Here is a 23301-nt window from a genome sequence, read left to right as displayed (position 1 = left end):
CAACCCATCTACTTGAACCCCGTGTGAACCCTGCTCCTCCCGAAACCCCTTCTCTCCCCCCGTCCTCACCTCAATTTCCCTGCCCTGCAATGGCGGTCGCAATCAAGGACCTTATGACCATGCGGCTACTTTGACCGCGATGCACATAACTACGACTGACATCTCACAAACCTACCCTCCATCATCCCGAGGAGGGAAAACCCGACGCAGCGTGGATGTGCAGAGGTGATAACGCCTGCACATCTACAAAGCCTGCGATCACAGGCACCTATAATTGATAATCAAAATAAAAGATATGCATTTTTCAGTCAATAGTTATGGCCTGCTACGAATCAGAAACGTCGTATTAACAAGTAAGAAATGTAACAGGACACATTGCGAGGAGGGATAACAGCCGATGGGAGAAACTGGCGAAGGAATGGCAGCCAAAGTCGGGAATCTGCCCGGGAGAATGACCACAACGGTCATGGAGAGATGAGATCAGCTGCCGCGCAGAAGTGAGATGGTTTGTGGGATTGCGGGGCTGTAAGGGACAATTGGTCATTTATATGAAAAGCTCTACTCAGTCTCAAGGGATCGCTTGCATGTGTCCCGCATGAAATGTTTGCTCTATTCCTGATTTTTACTTGATTGATTTATATTAATATTTGAAGCAACTGGAGTTCCCGCGGAAAATACATGCGTTTCAAGGGAGAAGAGCCAATCCTTCCACAAGTATCTCAGAAACCTAGTTGCTGTACTGCCATCTCACTGCCATCTCACTGTCTTGCAGGTGGGCATTTCTCACACTTAATCGCTCCATCTACACATTATCCACCAGGCCTGCCTCCAGGTCATGACGTTATATGCATGTGCCAGCACGCTTGGCTTGTGATGCATTAGCAATTCCCCGGGCTATGTTCGCACGGCGAAGAAAGAAAGATCCCACATCATTGATTCAAGCCGTGAGCCCCGGAAACGTGTAAATGGTTCCTATGCATGAACGGTCATCGTTTGGGTCATGAGGCATGAACAATGGGATATTCCTCCTACAACCTGGCAAGAAATTTACAACCACCACAACCATCAGCTCCACCACTACCACCACCACCACCACCACATTTCATTCCATTAGCCAGAGCAGCAGCTGAGTCAGAACTTTATTAATTACAGGCAGAGTTTGATTTAACGTGGTTTGTCGAACCATTCAGGAGAAGTTAGGATGTTGGTGAACACAATGTCAGTGATTGAAGAAGGAAGGCAATAATCTGCGGTCACTCACTGATGACAGACACAACATGGACATGACCCTGGTGCACACTGCTGTGTGCAATGCACCAGTACGTGCCGCTAAGTGAAAGGACAAAGAAACCCCTCTTGCCCCAGTAAAACTGGATGCAATGGCACTGACAATGCAATACAAGAAGCACGCATTTCCACGTGCGATTGACCACATTTGTAGCACTAAGCATGCACTTGGTCTTGACAAATCTTCAGGAATTGATGTACTTGTTCAATTTGTACTTACACGATTTAATTATATTTATTTTTAGTGACTTGCTGAACTTTTCTCTATCTTCCTCCGGTATCCTTTATTGTATTTTGTTGTTGTTGATGTTGATGTAACTTGCTGACCCGCCCCTACTGGACATCTGTGAAAAAGAGCATCACAGCTCATGGGAGTTCTCTGGTATAAAATAAGATTATGATTCTGAAATCGGTGGAATTATGGTATTTATACATGCAAGGGATTGCTGAAAATTACAGCACTGGTTCTGAGGATGGATGACGTCACTAATTAATGAACACTATCATTGATGAGTATAATTTTAGAGGTATTTTTTTAAAAATAAGTTACACATATAAAGTATTCTGAAAACGACTGCCTTGACGACACAGACACATCTCTCTAATCAATATTAAGCAGTGCTGCCGGTACATTAATGAGAATGTATTTTCTCTGTTCATTTCAGGCTTATTATACATAAGTTATTTTAAATGCTGTTAACAATGCTGAGTGCGAATTATTATTCAAAATTTCTCACTCCGTTGCTGGCCGGAAGGGCCTCCACTCGGGGCTAGCACTCGAGATCCCCTCTAAAGGGCAACTTGGCCTACTTTTCCACGTTGGCCAGACGTCTTTGAAGAGGTGAGAGTAACCCACACTTTAACCACCGCACGCGACCTGCCAATCGACTGGCTTTGCGGAGTACTCATTCATACTGCCGGGTGGACAGAGGGGACAGGGAGGTTGGGCCAGGGTTTAAGAAACCCTTTACCATTGTTTATGCTGCCGAGCCGCGAATGAATTCTGGATTGCAAGTCCGGTCTCCTACCCATTGCACCACATCAGCATTTGAGCAGCAATATATTCACGACGTACCATAACAAAAAAAATATAAAGGCGTTCATGGCACTTTAGGTTTCTCCCGATACATTAATCTACCCGCGCAGATTCATTCCACAACTGTTTAAGTCCTAAAAATCCAATTCAAACTTTCATTGCCCTAAGTGAAAAAAACAAGAAAGAATGACTTCAAGAACGGATAACTAATGGGTCCATTAGAAAGACGTTAAGGCTTCAACTTATCCATATTGGGTTAAATTACATCCTTTTTGGACAATATTACAAGATATTCGACACGTGTGTAGCTCCCTCGCACGTGCAACATTACACACCGAGCACCATCCAGGTTCATTGGGCCGACGACGAGCGGTGGATCTGCACCTCCGAGTTCTCGATCGAACAGCGTGTCCCCATCTTCTTCTTCTTCTTGGTTCTTTCGGTAAAGTCACGTAGAAGGGAAGTAATAAATAATAAAAATAATAAAACATAATAAAACAATTCTCACGACGTTTCGGCCACAACGCAAGCAGCCGTCCTCAGGTGAAAACCAGGTCTGTCGAGGCGACAGCGTCTGAATGAAACAGCACACGTGCTTGGAGCATATATATAAGCTGGGTTGGAAGGGGGGGAAAAGGGCGCCTTGACAAAAGAATATGCATATCAAGAGGAATTTAGCATATTTATGGGAAATGCAGGTATGTGATTAGTACTACTTATTCCCGTGCGTGTGTCCCCATTCGTGAAATATTCACGCGTAATACATTTTGCGTTATCTTCCTCTTATCATTCATTATTTGTATACATAAGTGTCACTTATCAAATATTGTATGTAGTTTATACAAGTATATAAAGCTAGGGGGGCTTGGGCATGTATGTACGGGATGATGGCCGGTAGCACCAGTGACAATTATCTGAACCGCTCCTTGGCCTTCCCTATGTCGACTCAGCCTCAAAATGAGTACCCGGTGCGGTGCGTAAAAACATCGCAACTAGGGAGACAAAGGCGGCCGGGCATGGTGCTGGCCACCCACCCCCTCGTGTGGCGTGCCGGTCTTCATAGGTGCTCATAACAGCACTTGCCCCAGCAGTCTGTTAAAGTGATACAGGGGGATCGTTGTCTTCAATGTTGGCCGGTGGTCGAGACTAACGACAGAGTTGCAGCACATGGGAGGAAACAAAGCCAACGGCTCGGGTGCAGGAGCGAGATTTATTCTATCAACGCAAGATTGTGAAAGATCTCGATGGAATGGGTAGACGCTCATCCAAGCGGTGGATAAAATGATGAATACGATGACGATCATCAGCATCATAAATTTAGACTGGAGGAATCCGATGAGCTATGAAGCTCTTTTTTTTCCACAGCTGTCCAGTCATCATCCAGTGATCATCCATCACGATGATGATACGATAAAAAAACAAGACAGCTTAACGCCTCGGAAAGATTCCCCACTCAACAATGCTACCCTTGCAAGACGGCGCGAGGCGCTAATATTTACTCGCCAAAGCTTTAATTTGTATCGGTGATGTTTGATGAAACGGCATCGTAACTCCGCGCCGAGCTTTGCGCCACAACACGGTACAATTGAGCAGCAATAACGCGGAAGAGAGGATTTATTGTACCTGTTAAAACGGCAAACATTAACATGCAGCAGACTTAATTGACAGCCGAATAAAAACGGATTGCCAAGGAAGAAATACATCAACGTCTATAAGCTGGGAGTGCTGTCTTCCAGTAGGACTCAGAGCAGGTTGATTATGCTTATCGAGATAAATGATGCATTTCATTACAAGCTGTAAAACACTCTGCATAACTGTTGTCCTGTTTTATTTATTTCTGCCACTACTATTACAATTTGAATCAATGGGTATTGAATCGTTTTTTTATTGCAAGCTGCCTTTTGCCTGCGAGAAAAACTGTATCACAGTTGGAGTTAACCAGACTGTCTGCAAAGTTCCCTCGAGTTTGTCATTGATTTTTGTGTGTTTATCAGTGTGTGTTCTTGTAGGTGTCTAAGTGCAGTACCGTTAAAATAATCCTGAATCAAGAGTAATAAATAATGCCCAAAGAGCAGTACACACAGCAGGTGTTGGGAACTTTATTACGCGAGTACTCGTATGAGCTCTCAGAATAACTGTGCATCACGTATAAGCATGCGTTAGCTCCTCGCTTGCATTAGCTCTGGCTCAGAATAGTTCCATTTCTTAGTTTAGATCGGTTGTCATCGGTCCCCTGCCTTATCCCAATCGTGCCATTGGCGTCATGTCACGAGACGGAGTACCCATCCAGAACTCTCACAGAGCACTGCGACCCTTCGTGTCAGAAGGATAGTGCACGGAAGCAGACATCACTAAACTAGCTGATTAGTTTACTGAGTAGGGGGCAGCTCATTCCCACCGGCTCTGCCGTACAAGAGTAATGTTTGTCGCATGGCACTGACGCTGATGTTGTATTTTCTCACAGTGGGAACATCGTCTGGTTAAGTGCAGAAGTTAATTGTATGCATTTGCTTTTTTGTGCAGTCACTGGTGACCAGGCTGAGACCGTCAATTCGATGTGTTTGAGAACCCAGTCGAACCCACGACCTCAGCAGTACCAGCTCAGCGCTCTGACCTCTGACCTCTGAGCCACCCAGCCACCTCTGAAAACATCCACTTCATATGAACTGTTACACTGCCTTACGCGTCTTAAATACTAAACATGTGCTACAATTGTTACTTTAACCAAATGTCATCATCTTCTTGGTTCTTTCGGTAAAGTCACGTAGAAGGGAAGTAATAAAATAATAAAAAAATAATAAAACATAATAATTCTCACGACGTTTCGGCTACAACGCAAGCAGCCGTCTTGCGTTGTAGCCCAAAACGTCGTGAGAATTATTATGTTTGATTTTTTAAAATTATTTTATTACTTCCCTTCTACGTGACTTTACCGAAAGAACCAAGAAGATGAATCCCTGCGGTCACGAAAGCTTTAAATCCAGATGTCATCAGCTGGGGTTAGTTGTGCGTGGTTGTGCACGCATGATATCCAGCAACTCAGAGGCTGAGTTTGTGGATCATGCCATGAGAGAAGTATCAAATCGAGTGTATCTGAGACACTCCTCTGCAGTATAGCATGTAGGTTCCCACAATATGGGTATTTTGTCACTCGTATGCATGGAATTCATCTGCACGCCAACTCATCCTCATTTGCAAAACTAAAATAATAATACAAATAGCTAAAGAAACATCCCAAAGCAGGACCCTCTTAGCATTCGATGTTTTTTTTGGTAATCAAATTAAGTTAAATTATTAAAACGATTTTCAGAAAGCACAACATCTTGTGATGGTATTACAATTGACACACAGACGTCTGCACATAGGTACGCATTACAAAGGGGGTTTAAAGTGTCACAGATGCGAAGCGGTTCAACAAACTATGCTGACAACTGCACCTTTCAAGAGCTGTAGACTTTCACAGTGAGATTTCCAGAGGCTAATCGCCAATAGCTCTCAATTGAATTTGATTACGATAGCACGGCGCATTCATTATTTTATTCCAAGTCTAGCAGTACATCCCCTGGACAGAACGAACGATTTCCCAACAGAGATGAGAAGAGGACTTTCACAGCAGCAGAATTTTAATAATCATCCCTCAAGGGGATCGTGAATTATGGACAAATCTTTTGGCGAAAAACCTTCCTACCCATTTGTGCGCTAATGGAGTTACACATATTCAATTTAAAAGCTGTAAAAGCATCTGCTCCATATTGATGGCATCATAGCTTCCTGTTCAGCGATAAGGGAGTCCTCTATTTTGACTCTGCAAGTGCTGCTATCATTACTATCTGGTAGGACCCCATGGTGCTAGAAAGCAATGAAGGAGGGAGAGAGACAACAGAGTCAAAGATGGAATATTGACCAGCAATTCCTGCTTAGGATGTGGTTAGCAAGCATTTGTGAAGCGACAATGGTACCCAATCAAACACCGGTCAATGCCTTATCGCTATTCACTTTAGAATAAAATAATAAAAAGTACAAACTTCGGTGCTCGTATGGCTGATGCTCCTTGAATCAAAGTATGCGTTTTATGTGTTCAACGAAAACAACTGTCACATATCAGTCTTCACCACATTATCGATGACCTCCAAAGCTTCCGGTGTTTCCAAGGAAACACCATGTCTCATAATTGCATGCGGCATGCAATTATGAGACATTTATGAAACATCGAATGCAACGCTAAAATCAAATTGGACCGGTTGTTGTAAAGGAGAGGTATGGTCACCGCGTAACTTAAGACGGGATTAAGATAACAGAGACTGCATTCACAACGCACCGTCCCCTCTTGGATGCATTACAAATTGCATTTGTAAGTATTTTGAATGTGTGGCGCTTGTGGCTTTGTGGCTTAATGGCTGCAGCAGTCAATAATCAATTAGGGGGATGGGGAGCCAAGTCAATAGGTGTTCAGATAAACCATGGGAATGCTGATTTAGGTGACCCCCCCCCCTCGCCACACACTTGAAATGTGTTGAGTTTGATGAGCGTGATTGGATTTGTGTGACACATGGCACAGTGGCAAAGAGCATGACAGGGCTTCAGAATAACTGGGCAGTTCAAGGACACACGCAATGCACTATACATGAATATTCTCAATTATTTACAGGTACGCGGCTCCTGATTACTCCATTATGGATGAATTTATGTATTCCAATTATAAAATCCAGCCGAATGTGCACGTGCAGTTGAGTATGGACGGTTCGTGTCAGGAATAACTTTGAATTGCTACGATTCCATCCCAGACGATTCCTGCACGAGGCGCGATTCTTCCTTGAGTGATTTCCAAGCCAATGTTTCCACTCCTTTGAATGGAAAACGCGAACAGGAGGATGGGATTGCAAGTGGTGCTAGTCGTCTGAGTGGTATAGGTCAGGAGGGGATCCCAGTCGTAGCCTTGGTGGTTCTGTCGGTCGACCAGAATTGACATTAAAATGTATAACATCGGCACCGGCTGATTACACGAGGCTGAACAGTTGACATAGGTAGATTATTTAAATAATGTTGGTGCTATCATTTGTGGCCAGGTCACTTCTCATAAAGAAGCTAATAACTCAATGGGCTTATATATATTTTTTGTAAGTTATGTGTTTAACTTTCCCATAATTTGGACTCCTATAATTTGTTTATATTGTTTGTTGTTGTAACGTTCTGACCTGCCCCGATTGGACATCTGTGAAAAAGAGCTTTATAGCTCATTAGATTCCTCCAGTATACATTTTATGATTCTGATGTGAGGTACTTTGTATTTCCTGTATGCCACACTGGAAAGCTCACCCCTCAGCTTGAATATCTTCAGAGAGATATATATTGTTATCATCGTTATGATGCATCGACTGCGACTGTGAATACAAGTGATTGGCATGCCTGTCAATTACGTGAAAGATTGCAGGTGGTAAGCAGTTGAAGTGAAACTTCACCCTTTGTAAAACTCACTTTATACAAACCGTAAATGTGTTTAAAAGGGACATTACAGATTTCATAGCATCGTTAATTTGAGCAGGTCATGCTGTACCAGTGTTATGGTACAATTAAACATCAATATGAAACTTAGCAATACATCTATAACATAACCACATAATGTATCTATTATACATTTGGTGGGTGACGCTGTGGACTTATTAATTAGTGTGCTGCACTACGAACCCAATAACGTGAGTTCAATTCCTCGCCAGAGCTAACGTCGGTGCTGAGTGATATTTGAACTGGTTCTGGAGGTGTGCCCCATTCTCACCATGACGAAGTATGGCCCACAATGTTCAAAATCATCAAATCTAGCTGTGGATTGAAAGGTTACTCTGAATTATTTGAGTACACTTGGCACACCTCAATGAATATATCAAGCGACGATATTATGCCCGAAAAATGTAATCAAGTCAAGTTAAAGTGTTTCACCGCTCAAACAAGCAGTGGGGTGGCATTTATCACCGTGATCTAGTTTCATGGAAATTTCACATTTCAGTGGTGGGGGGGGGGGGGGGGGCAGACTATTCCTCGGATTGCCACTGTTTTAAAAACATGTAATATACACACATATGGGAACAGGCAAAAAATAAGTGGGAATCGGGCAGTTAGAGCGGAGTCAGCCTTCACTGTTACGATGCGCGTAGGGAATCTAAGAGGAGTTTATAGCATAACGAGTGATGAGAAGGCACTTTTGGGATTAGCCTGAGTGCCGGTGAGATTAAATGAAAACCAGGCTGAGGCTGGCTTTGAAAAAGCTCCAGCCTAGGCACCATTGACTTCCGGTGATGATGAGAGCTGTTCCTTTACTCATTTGGGCTTTGACATGTGACTTTAGGAAACATGAAGCTCCAGATCAGGTCTGTGTGTTCTAAAAGCAAGTGCTTTAATAAGAATGCAGCAACAACGTACAGTACTTCAATTTAAGCAGAATATGGTGTGGGGGTGTGGATAATAAGACCAGAGATTGGTTCAAAGTATTACTTAATCACGAATCACTGCACAGTGGAAATCTGATGGGACCTGATCATGTCAGATTCAATCATGATCCATATCCAATTATGAGCTCATCAGTTCCAATCCCTCGGCAGCAAATTTCCTTCTATTCAGTTGCTCTGTAGCAATGGATGAAACAACCCCTGTTGAAGAACTGAGGTTGCAGGTTGGCCACGTCACTGCAACTACAGTTGCAACAACTACAGTTGCAACAACTACAGTTGCAACAACTACAGTTGCAACAACTACAGTTGCAAAAACTACAGTTGCAACAACTACAGTTGCAGTGACGTGGCCGAGTGCTCGCAGATTTGTCACTTGTTGTCGGGGTTCGCGGTTTGAGCCCAGAGGCTGCCCTGGTTAATAATGCGGGTGTGCTTAATGCATACTCATTAAGCACTCATAAACAAGATAACGTATACCATTGGAACCTCATTTGCCAGTAAAAAATATGATAAAAAAATTTACCCTTCTAGGCTCTAAGGAAAGCTGTCTCGGGTGTAGACCAATCAACTTCAAGGACAGTGCATACATTATCAGAGTTATGTTTTTTGTTTGCATTATGACTGCAGGTATTGTGGTGTATGCAAACATGACTCCTTGTAAAAAAGTGTGTCAGTTTTGTTGCCAGATAGAAGGGTAAAAAAACAATTATCAAGATAACGTACGTTAAGGTAATTTATTGGCATCGGTAGAGAAGCAAAAACATGAGAATCGTTTTTTGATACTGGCAAAAAAGTTCCCGTAGGTATAGAAGCACAAATGAAATTTAAGAAGAACAATTCACCACCATCAACCTTAACGCTGCTTTACAATATATAAAAATACACCAACATTTTGGACAAAGGTCTTTTCTTTAGAAAGTTCATTTCTGGAAGTACTTTGCCTGACACTTTGGCCTCCGTCTAACACAGTCCGTGTTGAATCCTCTGATTTGTGCGCGTTAAGCCCCATTGTGCCTGTTCACACAATGAAGCCTCGTCCCATACTCGAGATCCCGGCAAGGAAGCGGGTGGCTCCACCGCCGCTGTCCAATCGCACGGCTGGCGCCGACATTGTCGTCGGAACCTGAACGTCTCCGCTCAGATTAAATAACGAGCTCACTGCACCCACTGAAGAACAGGGTGCACACACACACACACACACTGTGGCCATCGCACAATGCCAGAGGGCTTCTTAATTGGGCCACGAACCGGCAGAGCTCAAACGAAGGGGCCGCAGCCGCCTCCACCGAGCAACTCCCTGCCATCGCATCAAATATTGAACGTCGCCTTCTCTCGCGTCCCGGACACTTTGCCTTGGCTCGCGCGGCGCAATAACCGGCGGGCAACGTCGCCGCTGTCGCTAAACGTAATCCGACTTTCGTAAATCCTCGTCTGCTTACGACTTGCAATTACGCGCGCGGCCACAAATCTTCCCCAAAGGGACCCAAAAACGAGCCCGCGTGCGAGCGCCTCAATCGCAAGGTCACGCCGTTAAACAGCCGGGACCCTGATGCTCAGTCGGCGGTGGCCGTTATAAACAATGGCATTCCAGCGGAATGATTAAATCCCGAGGAAGTGGCCTCCAGTGTAGCCATGCAGATTGTAGGCCCGCAGACGCAGTGGTGCATGGGAGACCGGATCCGATTTTGGTGTTTGCAGCGAAGGAGAACTGCCCCGTGTACCTGGTGGAGTGGAATTTGAGGGGATCGCACGGCAATCAATGTATGATTTTCACGCGTATGCATTCTGGCAGCGTCGGCGGAGCAGTGTGAGGGGTGATATTAAATCTGTAGCGGGCCACTGGATTCTAAGTGTATCGCACTAAATTGTGTCTTGTTCTAAAGAAGCACATTTACTGCCTGTCGTTACCTGTAAGACACACACACACATGCAAGCATATGCTAATATATCTTACACGCATGCCGAGAGACGGGCTCCCTGTTTAGCATGACAGGGTTAAGAAGCGCTGTTGGTTGAGCATTTATTAAGACAGGCGTGGAACGCGCGACGCTGAGCTAGCCTGGACTGCAGACACATTGCCACCTTTGTCTCCCCAGTGCCGATGCTGACAACATAGAGTCAAGTGATCATTTTAGGCTGAGTAAACCTAGAGGAGGCCCAAGTCAGCACAAGTAACATACATATATTATTATAGTATGTACATGTAATGCATGTACAGGCCTTTTTTATCAGTCTAGTACTGGATGAGGGCCTCCCCATACCATGCGGGTGGTGGGGTTTATTTGACCATACTTCACCATACTGGTCAGTGTAGGTTGCTGAGGCGTGGAGCTTAGACGTACAATACAACCATGGATTTTGCTGCAATGCGCTCTCCTGCCCACCACATAGCCTCGCAAAGTGCTATGACAAGCTGTGTGTGTGTGTGGCGATAACCCACCCAAGCAGGATCCAGGCTCAATACTGCTTAGCTTTCGAGATCTGACAAAATCTCGTACATTGCAGGTGACTTGATCAAGGGCAAAACACACGTGAGACTGCATTGGCAGAGCGTATTAATAAGTGTCCACAGGGACACCCGGAGACACGACGAACCGTGGACCAAAGAAGTCTCTGCTGTGCATGTTAACATTTGACATCAGCTGTGGAATACATTCTTGAAATATTAATAATTAGCATATTTAGCTTTTTTGCACCATACGAATTACCATATAGGGATATTTCCAACATCTATGGTAATTATCAGTGTAATTAACTAGATACTGTAACATTATAGCGTCTCATTAAAAGTGTTATTAATTGGGACGGAGCATAATTAACACTTTGTAAAGTGTATCATTTAATAGTTTGGTAAATTAAGTGTGGCTCTGCAGCCAAAGCAACGCTATAATGTTCGATTGCTGCACATGTGACCTGGTTTGCAATGCGTGGACAGATTCTACGTTTTTTTCCGAACAAGAACAGCAGCAACATTTTGTACACCATGCGGTGGTTGTGATTCTAAATAGCTCCGGAAGACTGGCTGTAAGATTAGGGTAAACATTACTTACACGTTCGCACCCTCACAAAGACATGAATGAGCACCCATGATCATTAAAACACGTCAATGATAATCGTGATGTACGACCAGTTGCCAATCCAGTGCTGAAGGCCTCAATATGCTATGCTATGTTTGACCATACTTCGCCATGCTGGTCAGTGGCAGATTGGTGTAGGGAGGGTAGAACTTATTTAGATATCACTCTGCTCGGATGCTAACAATGACCGAGAAATTAATTCAGGCTGCCAGGTTCATAGCAGCAGTGTGGTGACCACTGAGCCACCACTGCCACCAACATGTTATGCTGTACATTAAGCAAAATAAATATGTATACATGAAGACAAACTAAGGCAGTGATTATTTAATCCTCGCAAAGAATTGTGGAGGTGTTGTAACAGCGGGCTTAAATGTGACGTCCCATTACCTGCAAGAGTAATTTATCAGAATTTATGACACGCAAAACAAGATTAAAATGAACGAATTACTTTGGGCACCACATTTCCATAACTCTGCTAGATTGCTTACATTTGTCTTTATATGGGGTAGTTTTCTCAATGGAATTAAGAACCAAAAACATATGCACGTAGTAGGAATGTATTCTTGTATTTCAGAGTAATATTACATATGGAAATTCGCACCTAGATACAGAATTCTGGATAGTCTGGAAAAAATCGTTCAAGGTTGATCCAAAAATGTGGCATAAGAGGAGGTTATGTCACTTCCATGCCATCACTTCTGTGGTTGTCGCACAATGAGTGCCGTCACATGATGTATTTTTTCCGATATTTTATGTCATTTTGTACTAAGTTTAGAAACATGTGTTTGAAGTATTTGCTTGCTATAAATTTCCACGTCATAAGCCACTTGGTTAAGCTATCATTTATGGTCACGTCACTTCTCAATGTTTTTTACCCGGTAGAACAATATATATAGTTTAATTTTAAGTTATCAAAAATGTTTTACATGAAAGTTACATTTTTACTGGTGGTATCTTACGTGAAAAAATCTATTTGTTAATGTTTGTTATTACAGTCTTGAAATTAATTAAACGAATGAATTAGCAATTAAAGATTTTCAACGTTTATGAATCCAAAAATGAGAATAAAAATTCTAATATACGATATCCATTTTTTGGTTCATCTGTAACTCATCCACAGCATGCAACATTATTTGTGACATCAATATCATTATCATCTGCAGTCCCATCATCATGTGGGCTGGGTGGGAAGCATGTAATTATAAGGACATGGTTGATTATGGAATTAATGAATTAATTATTTTATTCACTCAAAGGAAGGACAAAAATGCACAGGAAGAGCAGATGCACGGCCCAACTTTAACCCTCTTGATAGACACAGCAGAGTGATTAAATTATGTAAACACAGCAGGTGCACACTGATCATATATGGAAATAACGAGTGGCTATATAATCAGCTGAGGCTCATTTGGTGGGTGTATTTAACCTGTGACGAGATGGATAAAGTATCAATAGCTATATTGAAAAACTTACATTTAATTCTAGATTTGAAGTTTTCGTGACTGCAAGGATCCATACTCTTTGGTTATTTCGGTAAAATCACGTAGATGAAAAATAAAAAATGAAATGAAAATAATAATAATTAAATGAAAATAACTAAATTAAATCACGATTTAATTTAGTTATTTTCATTTTATTATTTTATTTATAATCTACACTTACATTTGACTAAAGTTCGTTATAAAGTCCTACTCAATGGAATGGTCTCATCCTCCTACTATTAGCCCTGAGCTTGTGGTTGGAATTCCACCTGCATATATTAGGGGACAAGTGCATCTATAAGACAGTGATCGTTGACTTTCCGCAACAAATATGTAGGAAAAACCCAGAGGACCCAGATAAAAATCCACGCAATCACACGGAGAACACACGAACTCCAAATATACAAACGTGAGAATCGGGATTGAACCCCCGACCTCCTGCAATCCAGGCGAGGGAGGAGGATTTCTCCACAACTCTGGCTGTCCACCTGATAATGCTAACTGTAATTACTGCCGAAACGTCGTACACGAATTGTAAATATTGTGGGTTTACTCTCCAACACAGCGGTGTGCTGAACTAGTAACGAATTGGCACATTTGGTTCAGGTGACAAACCTCACCAATTGGCTTTGTCGGGCGGTGGCGGGTTTAACGGCACATTTATATGTACGCGATATAACCCAACAACCGCTTTTATTTAACACGTAGGCTTTCGCGACCAATATTATTCATAATCAACGTTTTTGGGTTTAGATCGCGTTATTTATAAATGTGTCGTAACCCTCCACCACCCGACACGGCCAATCAGTAAAAAAGTGTCACGTTGACAAAAGACAAATAGTTCACTGCTTTAGCTCACCGGTGTGTTGAAGCGTGAAACCACAACATTTACAATTTGAGTAGTACGATGTTTCGCTGGTAATTGCATCCAGCATCATCGGGCTGGATGGCGAATTGTCAACGTGATACTTTTTTACTGATTGGCCATGTCGGGTGGTGGAGGGTTACGACACATTTATAAATAACGCGATCTAAACCCAAAAACGTTGATTATGAACCTCTCTTATGGCAGGCGAGGGAGTTAACGCCTCGCCACCGCGGGGTCGCGGTTGCCACCACGGACAAAGGCGGCGGCAGCTCAAGCGTCAGGTGGCGAACCGCGAGCGTCAGACGGCAGCGAGCGTCAGACGGCGGCGGCGAGCGTACCGTTCTCCTTGGCGGCTTGGACGAAGGCTTCGGCGGAGCTCTCGCCGTAGCTGCCCTCGGAGGCGAGCGTCGAGACGAAGCTCCAGTGCAGGGAGCGCGCCACGTCGAGCAGCGCGCGCGCCTGGGCCGTGTCGGCCGGCACGACGCGCGAGAAGAAGTCGTAGCGCGTCGAGTCGCTCAGCTCCGGGGCCGCCGACGCGTAGCTGATCTGCGGGATCTGCTCCCACGTTCCCGGCGTTCAGGCGCACACGCACGCACGCACGCGCAACGAGCGAGATAAAAAAACAAGCGAACGGTTAGACGATGGGTAGGGGCCGATTTGAGCCGAGTCATCAACTGAAACGTTGCAAACAATTACATTTGTTTCGTGGTCGATTGGTCAAGGTCCATCGTAAACCTCTCGTCCAGTGGCACATGTCTGAAGAAGAAGGGCAAGACTTTTTTTTCCCCCAACTATATCTGGGGATTAGTCGAGCAATCGAACAAATAAACCATGGAGTAATCGATTACAGTACTTAATTAATCGAATAGTCCAATTCTAATGGCAAGTACTGTAGGACAAATATAAAGTTCCCCGTACTCATACTCATCTACTGGGCTATTCTAAATATGGATAATACCAAGTAAAAACTAAATAGTTCGAGTGGCATTCAAATAAAATAAACATTTGACAGTTCTCATCTCTTGTTTATAACACTGAGCCAATGGTCGATATTTCACATTCCTATAGGAGATCCAGTCCAGACATGGAACAACCATGCCTACCAATGTGATCTGATAGTCATCACTCCTTATACAGCAACTCAATATACATAATTTCTCTGTCACGTAACTTTAAAGTTAGAAAATTAACTTCACGTTTAAAAAAGGTTTGATGTATTCTTAAGTGAGATTTTACTCCATCTTTGGTCTGTTTTTTTTTTATTCCATAGGAATGCATCTCGAATTATAAAATGGAAGACAACGGGAAGATAGGGTTCGATATTCGAATCCTATCATGAACGTCGCTGTTCTGTATATCGAGGGTTGCATGTATTATGTAATCATCAGAAGGATGATGACCCCAGAGCAGGCTACAACCCTGCAACCTTCAGAATGACAGTCAGGAACGCTTACCACAGCATCCCCCAGTCAACTTATCACTACAGTGTTTTTCATAACCAGGTCGTCTTAGCAATAAAAGTAAATTGCACGTATCTTTGTCCGAACCATATGTATTGCCAAGCGAAGCCCTGCATCTTATACTTTATTTACTGTCCTGGGAGTTGTGCACTGGGCAAAAAGGTTAGGTCTGAGCAATGACCTCATTCCCCAGTCTTCCCTCTCATAACGAATGGGGCCACCCTGTCACTGCTCAGCTGCGCTGTATTAAACGCACAGCGAGAGGCATAAGAGTGTCAAGAAGCCGCGGAACAAATTATCCAACATCAGCACCAGCCCATCTGGTCATTTAAAAACAATGACATAAGATAATTTAATGAATACATCAACGTGCGTATAATTTACAGCAGTTTTGTCAATGCAATGCTGATGAACGCCTGCCCATGCAGGACTTCATCTTTGAAGTGGAACAAAAAAACTGGGACGTATGAAGTGGAGACGATAATGTTACAATACCGTTATTACACAAGTGATGAAAAATTATCCAAGACTTTTAGTGTTCTGGGAATATTGACAGACTTTCACAAGATAGCTACATAAAAAAATAGGAAGATCCTGGGAAAAACAGGACAGGTGGCAACCCAACATGTTAGTTATGGACAAAGTTTTACCATACTTCTCTCTGCTGGAGAGTTCGACCTTAGCAGTAGGCGTGGAACATAACTTGTATCACCGGGTTCAGAGGGCAGTGCTTTAATCACTGCACCACTGCTTCCCAAAAGGACAATTTCTTTCTGATGAAAAAACTTACCACAAAAGATATCAACCTAATGGCATTATTTTTCCTCAGAGTCTAGGATACAAATGGTTATTGCATCTGGAGGAGCAAGCGTAAAGCTTCACATTACACTCGCCATCGTTCTAATGAACGATGTACTCTTAAGGACAATTCACAGTCTGCGCAATTGCATATTAAGGGCTTATTAAACAGGGGGCACTCAAAGGGGCTGCCTGTTTAATTTGAGGGGACACTATCAATTCCCTGCTGATCGGGCAATATCCTTGGCTTGTGGCCACATTGAAATGGGAAGGAGTTATATTAGAAGAAGGCCGCTTGGGTTAGACGAGATTGTTGCCAGCCAGGACAAACCCTCTCCCTCCTCCTCCCCCGCGCCGAAGCGATTGAATTTTCCGCACCGCTCGTAGACCTGGCGCTTGATAATTGACAGCTGTGCCCAAGCCTCGGCGAAAGTGAATGCGCAATGCATGAAAACGAATGCACTTTTTTTCTCATCGCAGCGCAGGCGACGCAATTGATTCCAATTACAACCATTTCACGTCCAATTGGAGAAGCCACGAGACGCTCCTTGACATCGCTGCCGCTGTGTAAAGGGCCTCACTCCGGGCAGGTGGCTCAGCTCAATGTCAGCTGCGTTACTGCAGTCCATTCTTAACAAAAATATATATTTTCTTTCTTTTACCAGGTAATGCCCATTGAGCTTATGTAGTTGTTTTCCAGAAGTGACCTGGCCACATATGATAGCTCAATGAAGTGGCTAATCACGTGGAATTGTATAGCAGCCAAATACTATAAACGCACATTGATTCTAAATGTGGAAGGGAAAAACCGGAGGAACCGGAGAAAATCCGCGCCACCATTATCAATACCCGCCATTGGCCACTAAGTGACGGTGACGTCACCACTACGCCTGTGCCAGACCAGGTGCACTTTGAGGCCACGTGAACTGTTGAAGGCTCGTGGACAGGTCTCGGGACAGACCCAGGTGCCATGGGTTGGCTGACTGAGATGACTGGTAGATGCACCAGCTGTACCCCCTACTGTGCCAACTTGCTGTAGTTTATCAGCCCGGTGCTCCGCTCGTTGTTGTGAGCCCTCCCGTCGTTGCTGGAGGGCGACTGCCTCCAACTGCCCAGGAGCAGCGTCCTTCATGAGCCTCCTCCATTGGGAGAGAGACATGCAAACTCCAAAATATACAGCAGCAGGCGTCAGGGTTTGGAGTCGAACTCACGACCTCCTGTATACCAGGTGAGGTACTTAACATCTCCCAGCCACCGTGGTGTCCTCACAACCGTGCGGTCAAAAGTCACGGCACTCCACGTGGCCGTGCGGCAGCGCATTTTGCCGCATGTTGCAGGCAGTCCGCGGTTCGAGCCCAGCCACCGCCGTGGTTAATCCCACGAGTGTGTTCACCGAAAAATATGAAGCCACGTGCTTCAGAGGAGAGTTAAAAATCCCATTACGTTATTCGAGAAAGTGTGGGTTTGTGTGTGTGCTGACATCGTGGTCTACATTTGCAATATTTCTTGCAAATGACCAATTTGGGTTAATCCACCACAACCCCATAATGAATCCCTGCAGTCACGAAAGCTTTAAATCGAAAATTAAATACAACCCCATAATGTTAAGGTATTGCAGACTATATTTGTGCTTGACACACAGCGCTTTCATAATAGCCTTGCGCGATGAAGATGGCATGAATATAAATGTACCAATTAAAGAATCCCCCCAGCTAAATGAGCAATGGAGTGGTCACATTCAGTGAGTGGTGGAAATTCAAAAGTGCCGACCATAAGGGGCTAGTTTATCCATGGGACACCCACGATTAACTTGACACAACTCCAGATACATCAAAGTCTACTTCCGATCATCAGTTTGTACTCACAACCGTTACAATTGCAAATCAAATAACTTTCATCACGGTGTCACATGTCAGAGTAATGAATAATAGCAATTATGCACCTTTTTTTTTGCTTGGTTTATTACTTTCGTTAGGCATCCTGTCGCCATTAAATTGCAAGAAAATTAATCGCAAGAGCAGCCTTTGTCTACATGGCTTGGCAAATACAATTAATTTATTCATTCATCTCGACGCCAATCAACCGTATCATGACATTATAGCCAATAAAGTACAGTACTCAAATCTAAGCACATGGACCTCTTACCCTAATGGGTATACAATGAAGTACGTTTACTGTTTTGGTTATATTCCAAATTTACATTTTCGTGAACTGGACCAGTGGCGTTAATTTAATGATTCAGATCTGAAATCTTTACTGCGAATATTGCATTTGATGTTGCTTCTTTCTTTATGATGAATGGAGCACAACGGCACTGTGAAGAGTACCAGGGTACTATGACATGTCCCAGCAGTCGAGCCTTCGCCGCTTGTGGCAGAGGTTCATGGTTCGATTCCAGCAGGCCACGCTGGTTATTACTACAGATGTATTATTCATGAGGTGGGATAGCAATCTCTAAACGCATTGGCAAGTGCCAAAGCCACCAGGCCATACTATAGTCTTCAAATGGATAAAGCACTTATATTATTTGCGAATGATTCAATATGTAAAACCATCCTGGAAAATTACCTGCATCCTTAATGTAATGTTTTTGTATCTATAATTCGGTGGGTATTGTGTGTGAGTGTGTATAACCCCATCATGTTGACTCACTTGTTCCCAGTAGTGAATGGAATATATTTGCAATGTCCAAGCTTGCTCATTAACGAATCAGGTCCATCAGAGTGCAATGAATGGCTTGGTCTTCAAACAGTTCATGAGTGAGGGTGGTCTGGATGACTCGGAGGTCAGAGCACAAAGGTGGCACCGTAAGATCCTGGGTTTGAATCCAGACAACGGCTCGTGATTAAACTGAGTTCTCAAACGCAATGATTTGGTGGTCGTCAGCCCACCCTACTACTGGCTGCAGACAACAAATACAATGTATTTTGGTTTTGAAGCCCGAGTGTTTATGAAAATGAACAAAAACATCACTTTTTACTGTTATATGGTAAACAATCTGAAAATCAGAGTGTGTGGGGAAGTGCTACTTGTAAAGCATGAAGTGGTCGTTGGAAGGATTTTTTTTAGGAGAAGCTACGTGAACAATCTCTTCCACTGGGTACTTTCCGACACACGGGGTGCACTGCTTTGTGTAATTGCCGGAACACGTGATTCGTCTCAAGACACGACACCGAGAGCACAATTGCAGTACATTTGTGGTGGAAAAGACAAAAAAAGAATACCGAATATTAAAAAGATATATGGCACAGCAATAAATTGACAAGCACAGTCATATGGAAATGTCTGCAGATAGTGTTGCCTATGTGATAGTCCCATTCTGTTTAAATTACCAATAACTGTTGCATGGGTAATTTGGCAACTTGATTAAACACACACTGTTCAAACAACTAGCACTGCAATGCAAGTATGGGAATAAAATGTGAGCGTTACCTAATTCTCCCTCTGTATGTGTTAGTTCACTATGTAATTAATGTTAATTACTAAAACATCTAGTAGTTTCTGAGAGTAATGTGAATCTAATAACCCATCAAATTCCCACCAAGTGGAGCGAAGCATTGGGCCTCATGCCGAACAACACGCTGAACAACTTGAAACACATCGGAGAGCAAATGTGGGATTATAAATGTATTACAAGAAAACGCAATACTTTACCTCATTACCAAGGAATGCTTCCGAGTATCTCAGCATGTTATTTTCACGGGTTCCTGCTCAGGACGTTGAGTCCGCATGCATAACGAGGAGGTATACGTGGCTGTGGCCATATATTTAAAAGTGATCTATCTGCAGCAAAGTGAGGAACAACTGAACCACGGAACAGCCGTCTCATTCGCTTCAAGTGGAGGAGCAAATGTTAATTCCAGGCTAAGATGAATTGGATGATGGCCTTGCAATGTAAACAGGAGGGCCTGCTACTAAACAGTAGAGCCAAGCACAATCCTGGTAAATCGCCTGATGTAGCTGGTTGTAATCTCCAGCGCAACGTCGTACTCAAATTGATCAATGTCCTTGAATTAAACACCAACACACCGGTGTGCTGAATTAGTAGCTAATGGGCACTTGTATGTACGTGACAAACCTCACTAATTGGCTGTGTCGGGTGGTGATGGGTTAACGAAACATTCATATTTACGTAATATAACCCAAAATAACCTTTACCAATCATATTTGTCAAAACAATAATATACTGGTGCCAGAGTTTAGGATTGAAACAAAAGGCCAATCAGATGGAAGCGCAGTGCAGAGGACCCGATGCGACCACTGACCCCCACACCACGAGCACGATTGAGAACAAGTCCAAAGCATTGCAACAGCTGATGCCGACACATTGAATACAGTGACACGTGACGCACTTCCAAATGACTGTTAAACTAAATGGCGTGACACTATGGAACCCAAAACACGTTACTTTGTTGGATCGTACACACATATTTTACTGGTTACACCAACCCACAGGGGATTATTGTGTCCGTCCGTCCGTCGTGCACGGAGGGGCTGGGTGGAGAGGGAGGGGCTGGGTGGGGAGGGGAGGGTGGGGAGGAGCTCGGTGGGGAGGGGAGGGTGGGGAGGGGCTGGGTGGGGCTGGGTGGGTAGGGGAGTGTGGGGAGGGGCTGGGTGGGGAGGGTGGGGAGGGTGGGGCTGGGTGGGGAGGGGCTGGTCACCCCGTGGTGCCCTTATAAAACTCAACGTTTAACCTACTCACGCCGGCTTGTGCCCGCCCTCACAGTCGGGCATATTTGCGGAATACACCACGCCTCCGTTGACCCTGGCCATTAACCGAGCAACCCAACATTCCTACCAGCTCCCTTCGCAGGAATGTTTTCTTAATAAGCAATGAAAGCCGTCTGAAATGTTATACATTTTCTGTTTATACCCTAAATTATGTTTATATACATTGTGTATTTGTGTTATTGGTGTCAAGTCACGAGACGAAGTGCCCCTTCGGGACTCACAGAAGGAGATTTCACAGATATACTTCCGATGCCCTTCGAGTGACTGTTTTTTTCATCCCACGCCAGTGGCCACCGCACTTTGTCAGACACGGTGCATGAAATAAATGTTTATTGAAGTGCTACCAAATTGACGTTTTTTTTTCAATTATCACAGCTGGAATTTTGCCGAATTGAAGCAAAACATTAAAATTAAGAATGGATTTATTTTGCGCAGTCATGTGTGGCTGGGCTAACATCAAATTAAGGCACTTAAAAACCAGGTTAAGAATTGGCATGGTAAATGTGCAGCCCTGCAATTGCTTGTGCATGACATTTCTGGCAGAATGCCCTTTGAAACAAGAATCTCCAGAGAGCCCCTGTGGTGCCCTGCCTGTCGATCCCCTGGACCAGGTGAGCTCCGATGTTTCTCACCAATTCAGGAGGTGAGGTTGAGAATAAATCTCGAGAAACGTAGCCGTGACCGGCCTCCATCGCGTGTTTATTAGTGGCTGTTTGATGCATCTGAGCCAAATTTCGATTTAAAGCTTTCGTGACTGCAGGGATTCATCTTCTTGGTTCTTTCGGTAAAGTCACGTAGAAGGGAAATAATAAAATAATAAAAATAAAACATAGTTAAATAATTATCACGACGTTTCGGCCACAACGCAAGCAGCCGTCCTCAGGTGAAGAACAGGTCTGTCGGGAAGACAGAGTCTGAATGAAACACCCCAGGCTTGGAGCGTATATTTAAGCTGGGTTGGAGGGGGAAGAGCGCCTTGACAAAATAATTTGCATATCAAGAGGAATTTAGCATATCTGCATTTCCCATAAATATGTTAAATTCCTCTTGATATGCAAATTACGTTGTCAAGGCGCTCTTCTCCCTCCAACCCAGCTTAAATATACGCTCCAAGCCTGGGGTGTTTCATTAAGACGCTGTCTTCCCGACAGACCTGTTCTTCACCTGAGGACGGCTGCTTGCGTTGTGGCCGAAACGTCGTGAGAATTATTTTATTGTTATTATTTTATTATTTCCCTTCTACGTGACTTTACGGAACGAACCAAGAAGATGTATCTGAGCCAGTGAACCGCCTTTAGAGAAGGTTTGGCTTTGAGCTTTTCAGAGTTTCTCCAGTTTCACATTTCAGAGGCGATAGCCCCTGAAACCGTCGACCCGCCACAGCCCCTCTGGAGTGCATTTGGCCTAATCTTCCACGCCGGCCCGATGTCTAGGAAGAGGTGCAACAGAAAATGTACTCCACCAGGCGTGACATATTTATCGAATAATTGTGGCGCACAAAAGTATACTGTTGGGTTAATGATATACTGTACAGTACTTGATATACTTTGTCAGTTGTGGCGGCACATGCCTGAAATCCAGCACCTTCATGCCAGGTTGGGTCGATGGTGTAAAACTCTCATGTCATCCACCATCAAAGGAATGAGGTGTCCTGGAGGAAAGATAATAGCTAATGCGTCGCTGATGTCTGAAAATGTGTGCGTGGGATCCTCTCCTGGCACTCCAGTTCCCTGCCACAAGTTAAACGACTCCTAATGAGTCTGGCCAAGCATCCAAGCAGAACTCGTCTTTAAAAATAAAATAAAAACAATCCTCTGTTGGGTCTTCACCGGGTAAAGAATGTTATTGCCTGTACGTGTATAAATACCATATATATTATTTATTAATAGGATATCACGAAAATTATTTACGAATGTATCCATTAAGAACGCGTCTCTAAGGCAACATATATCGGTACCATTACATGTTTGGCGCGTCACACATTTAATATTATAATTAAAATGTATATAGCTTTTGCCAATCCACTGCTAGATGTCTGGCACAGATATCACACGCCACTGACATATCATTAATGTTCAGGTAGAGAGACATGACATATCCAGATACTACATTCCAAACTA

General features: G+C 43.8%; 1 protein-coding gene across 3 annotated transcripts in view; it reads right to left on the bottom strand.

Annotated features, from left to right (window-relative positions):
- LOC133342583 (metabotropic glutamate receptor 8-like) overlaps positions 1 to 23301 on the bottom strand; it is a 276081-nt gene that overhangs the window by 214170 nt on the left and 38610 nt on the right. For all 3 annotated transcript variants that reach the window (XM_061551797.1, XM_061551796.1, XM_061551798.1), the window contains one exon: positions 14531 to 14747. In XM_061551797.1, coding sequence (XP_061407781.1) covers positions 14531 to 14747 — 217 coding nt within the window. The remainder of the gene's footprint in view (positions 1 to 14530; positions 14748 to 23301) is intronic.

This window comes from Lethenteron reissneri, chromosome 15, assembly GCF_015708825.2.
Source record: "Lethenteron reissneri isolate LAM-NWPU_2019-01 chromosome 15, ASM1570882v1, whole genome shotgun sequence".
NCBI classification, from domain to species: domain Eukaryota; kingdom Metazoa; phylum Chordata; class Hyperoartia; order Petromyzontiformes; family Petromyzontidae; genus Lethenteron; species Lethenteron reissneri.
This window is presented reverse-complemented; position numbering and strand designations above follow the sequence as displayed.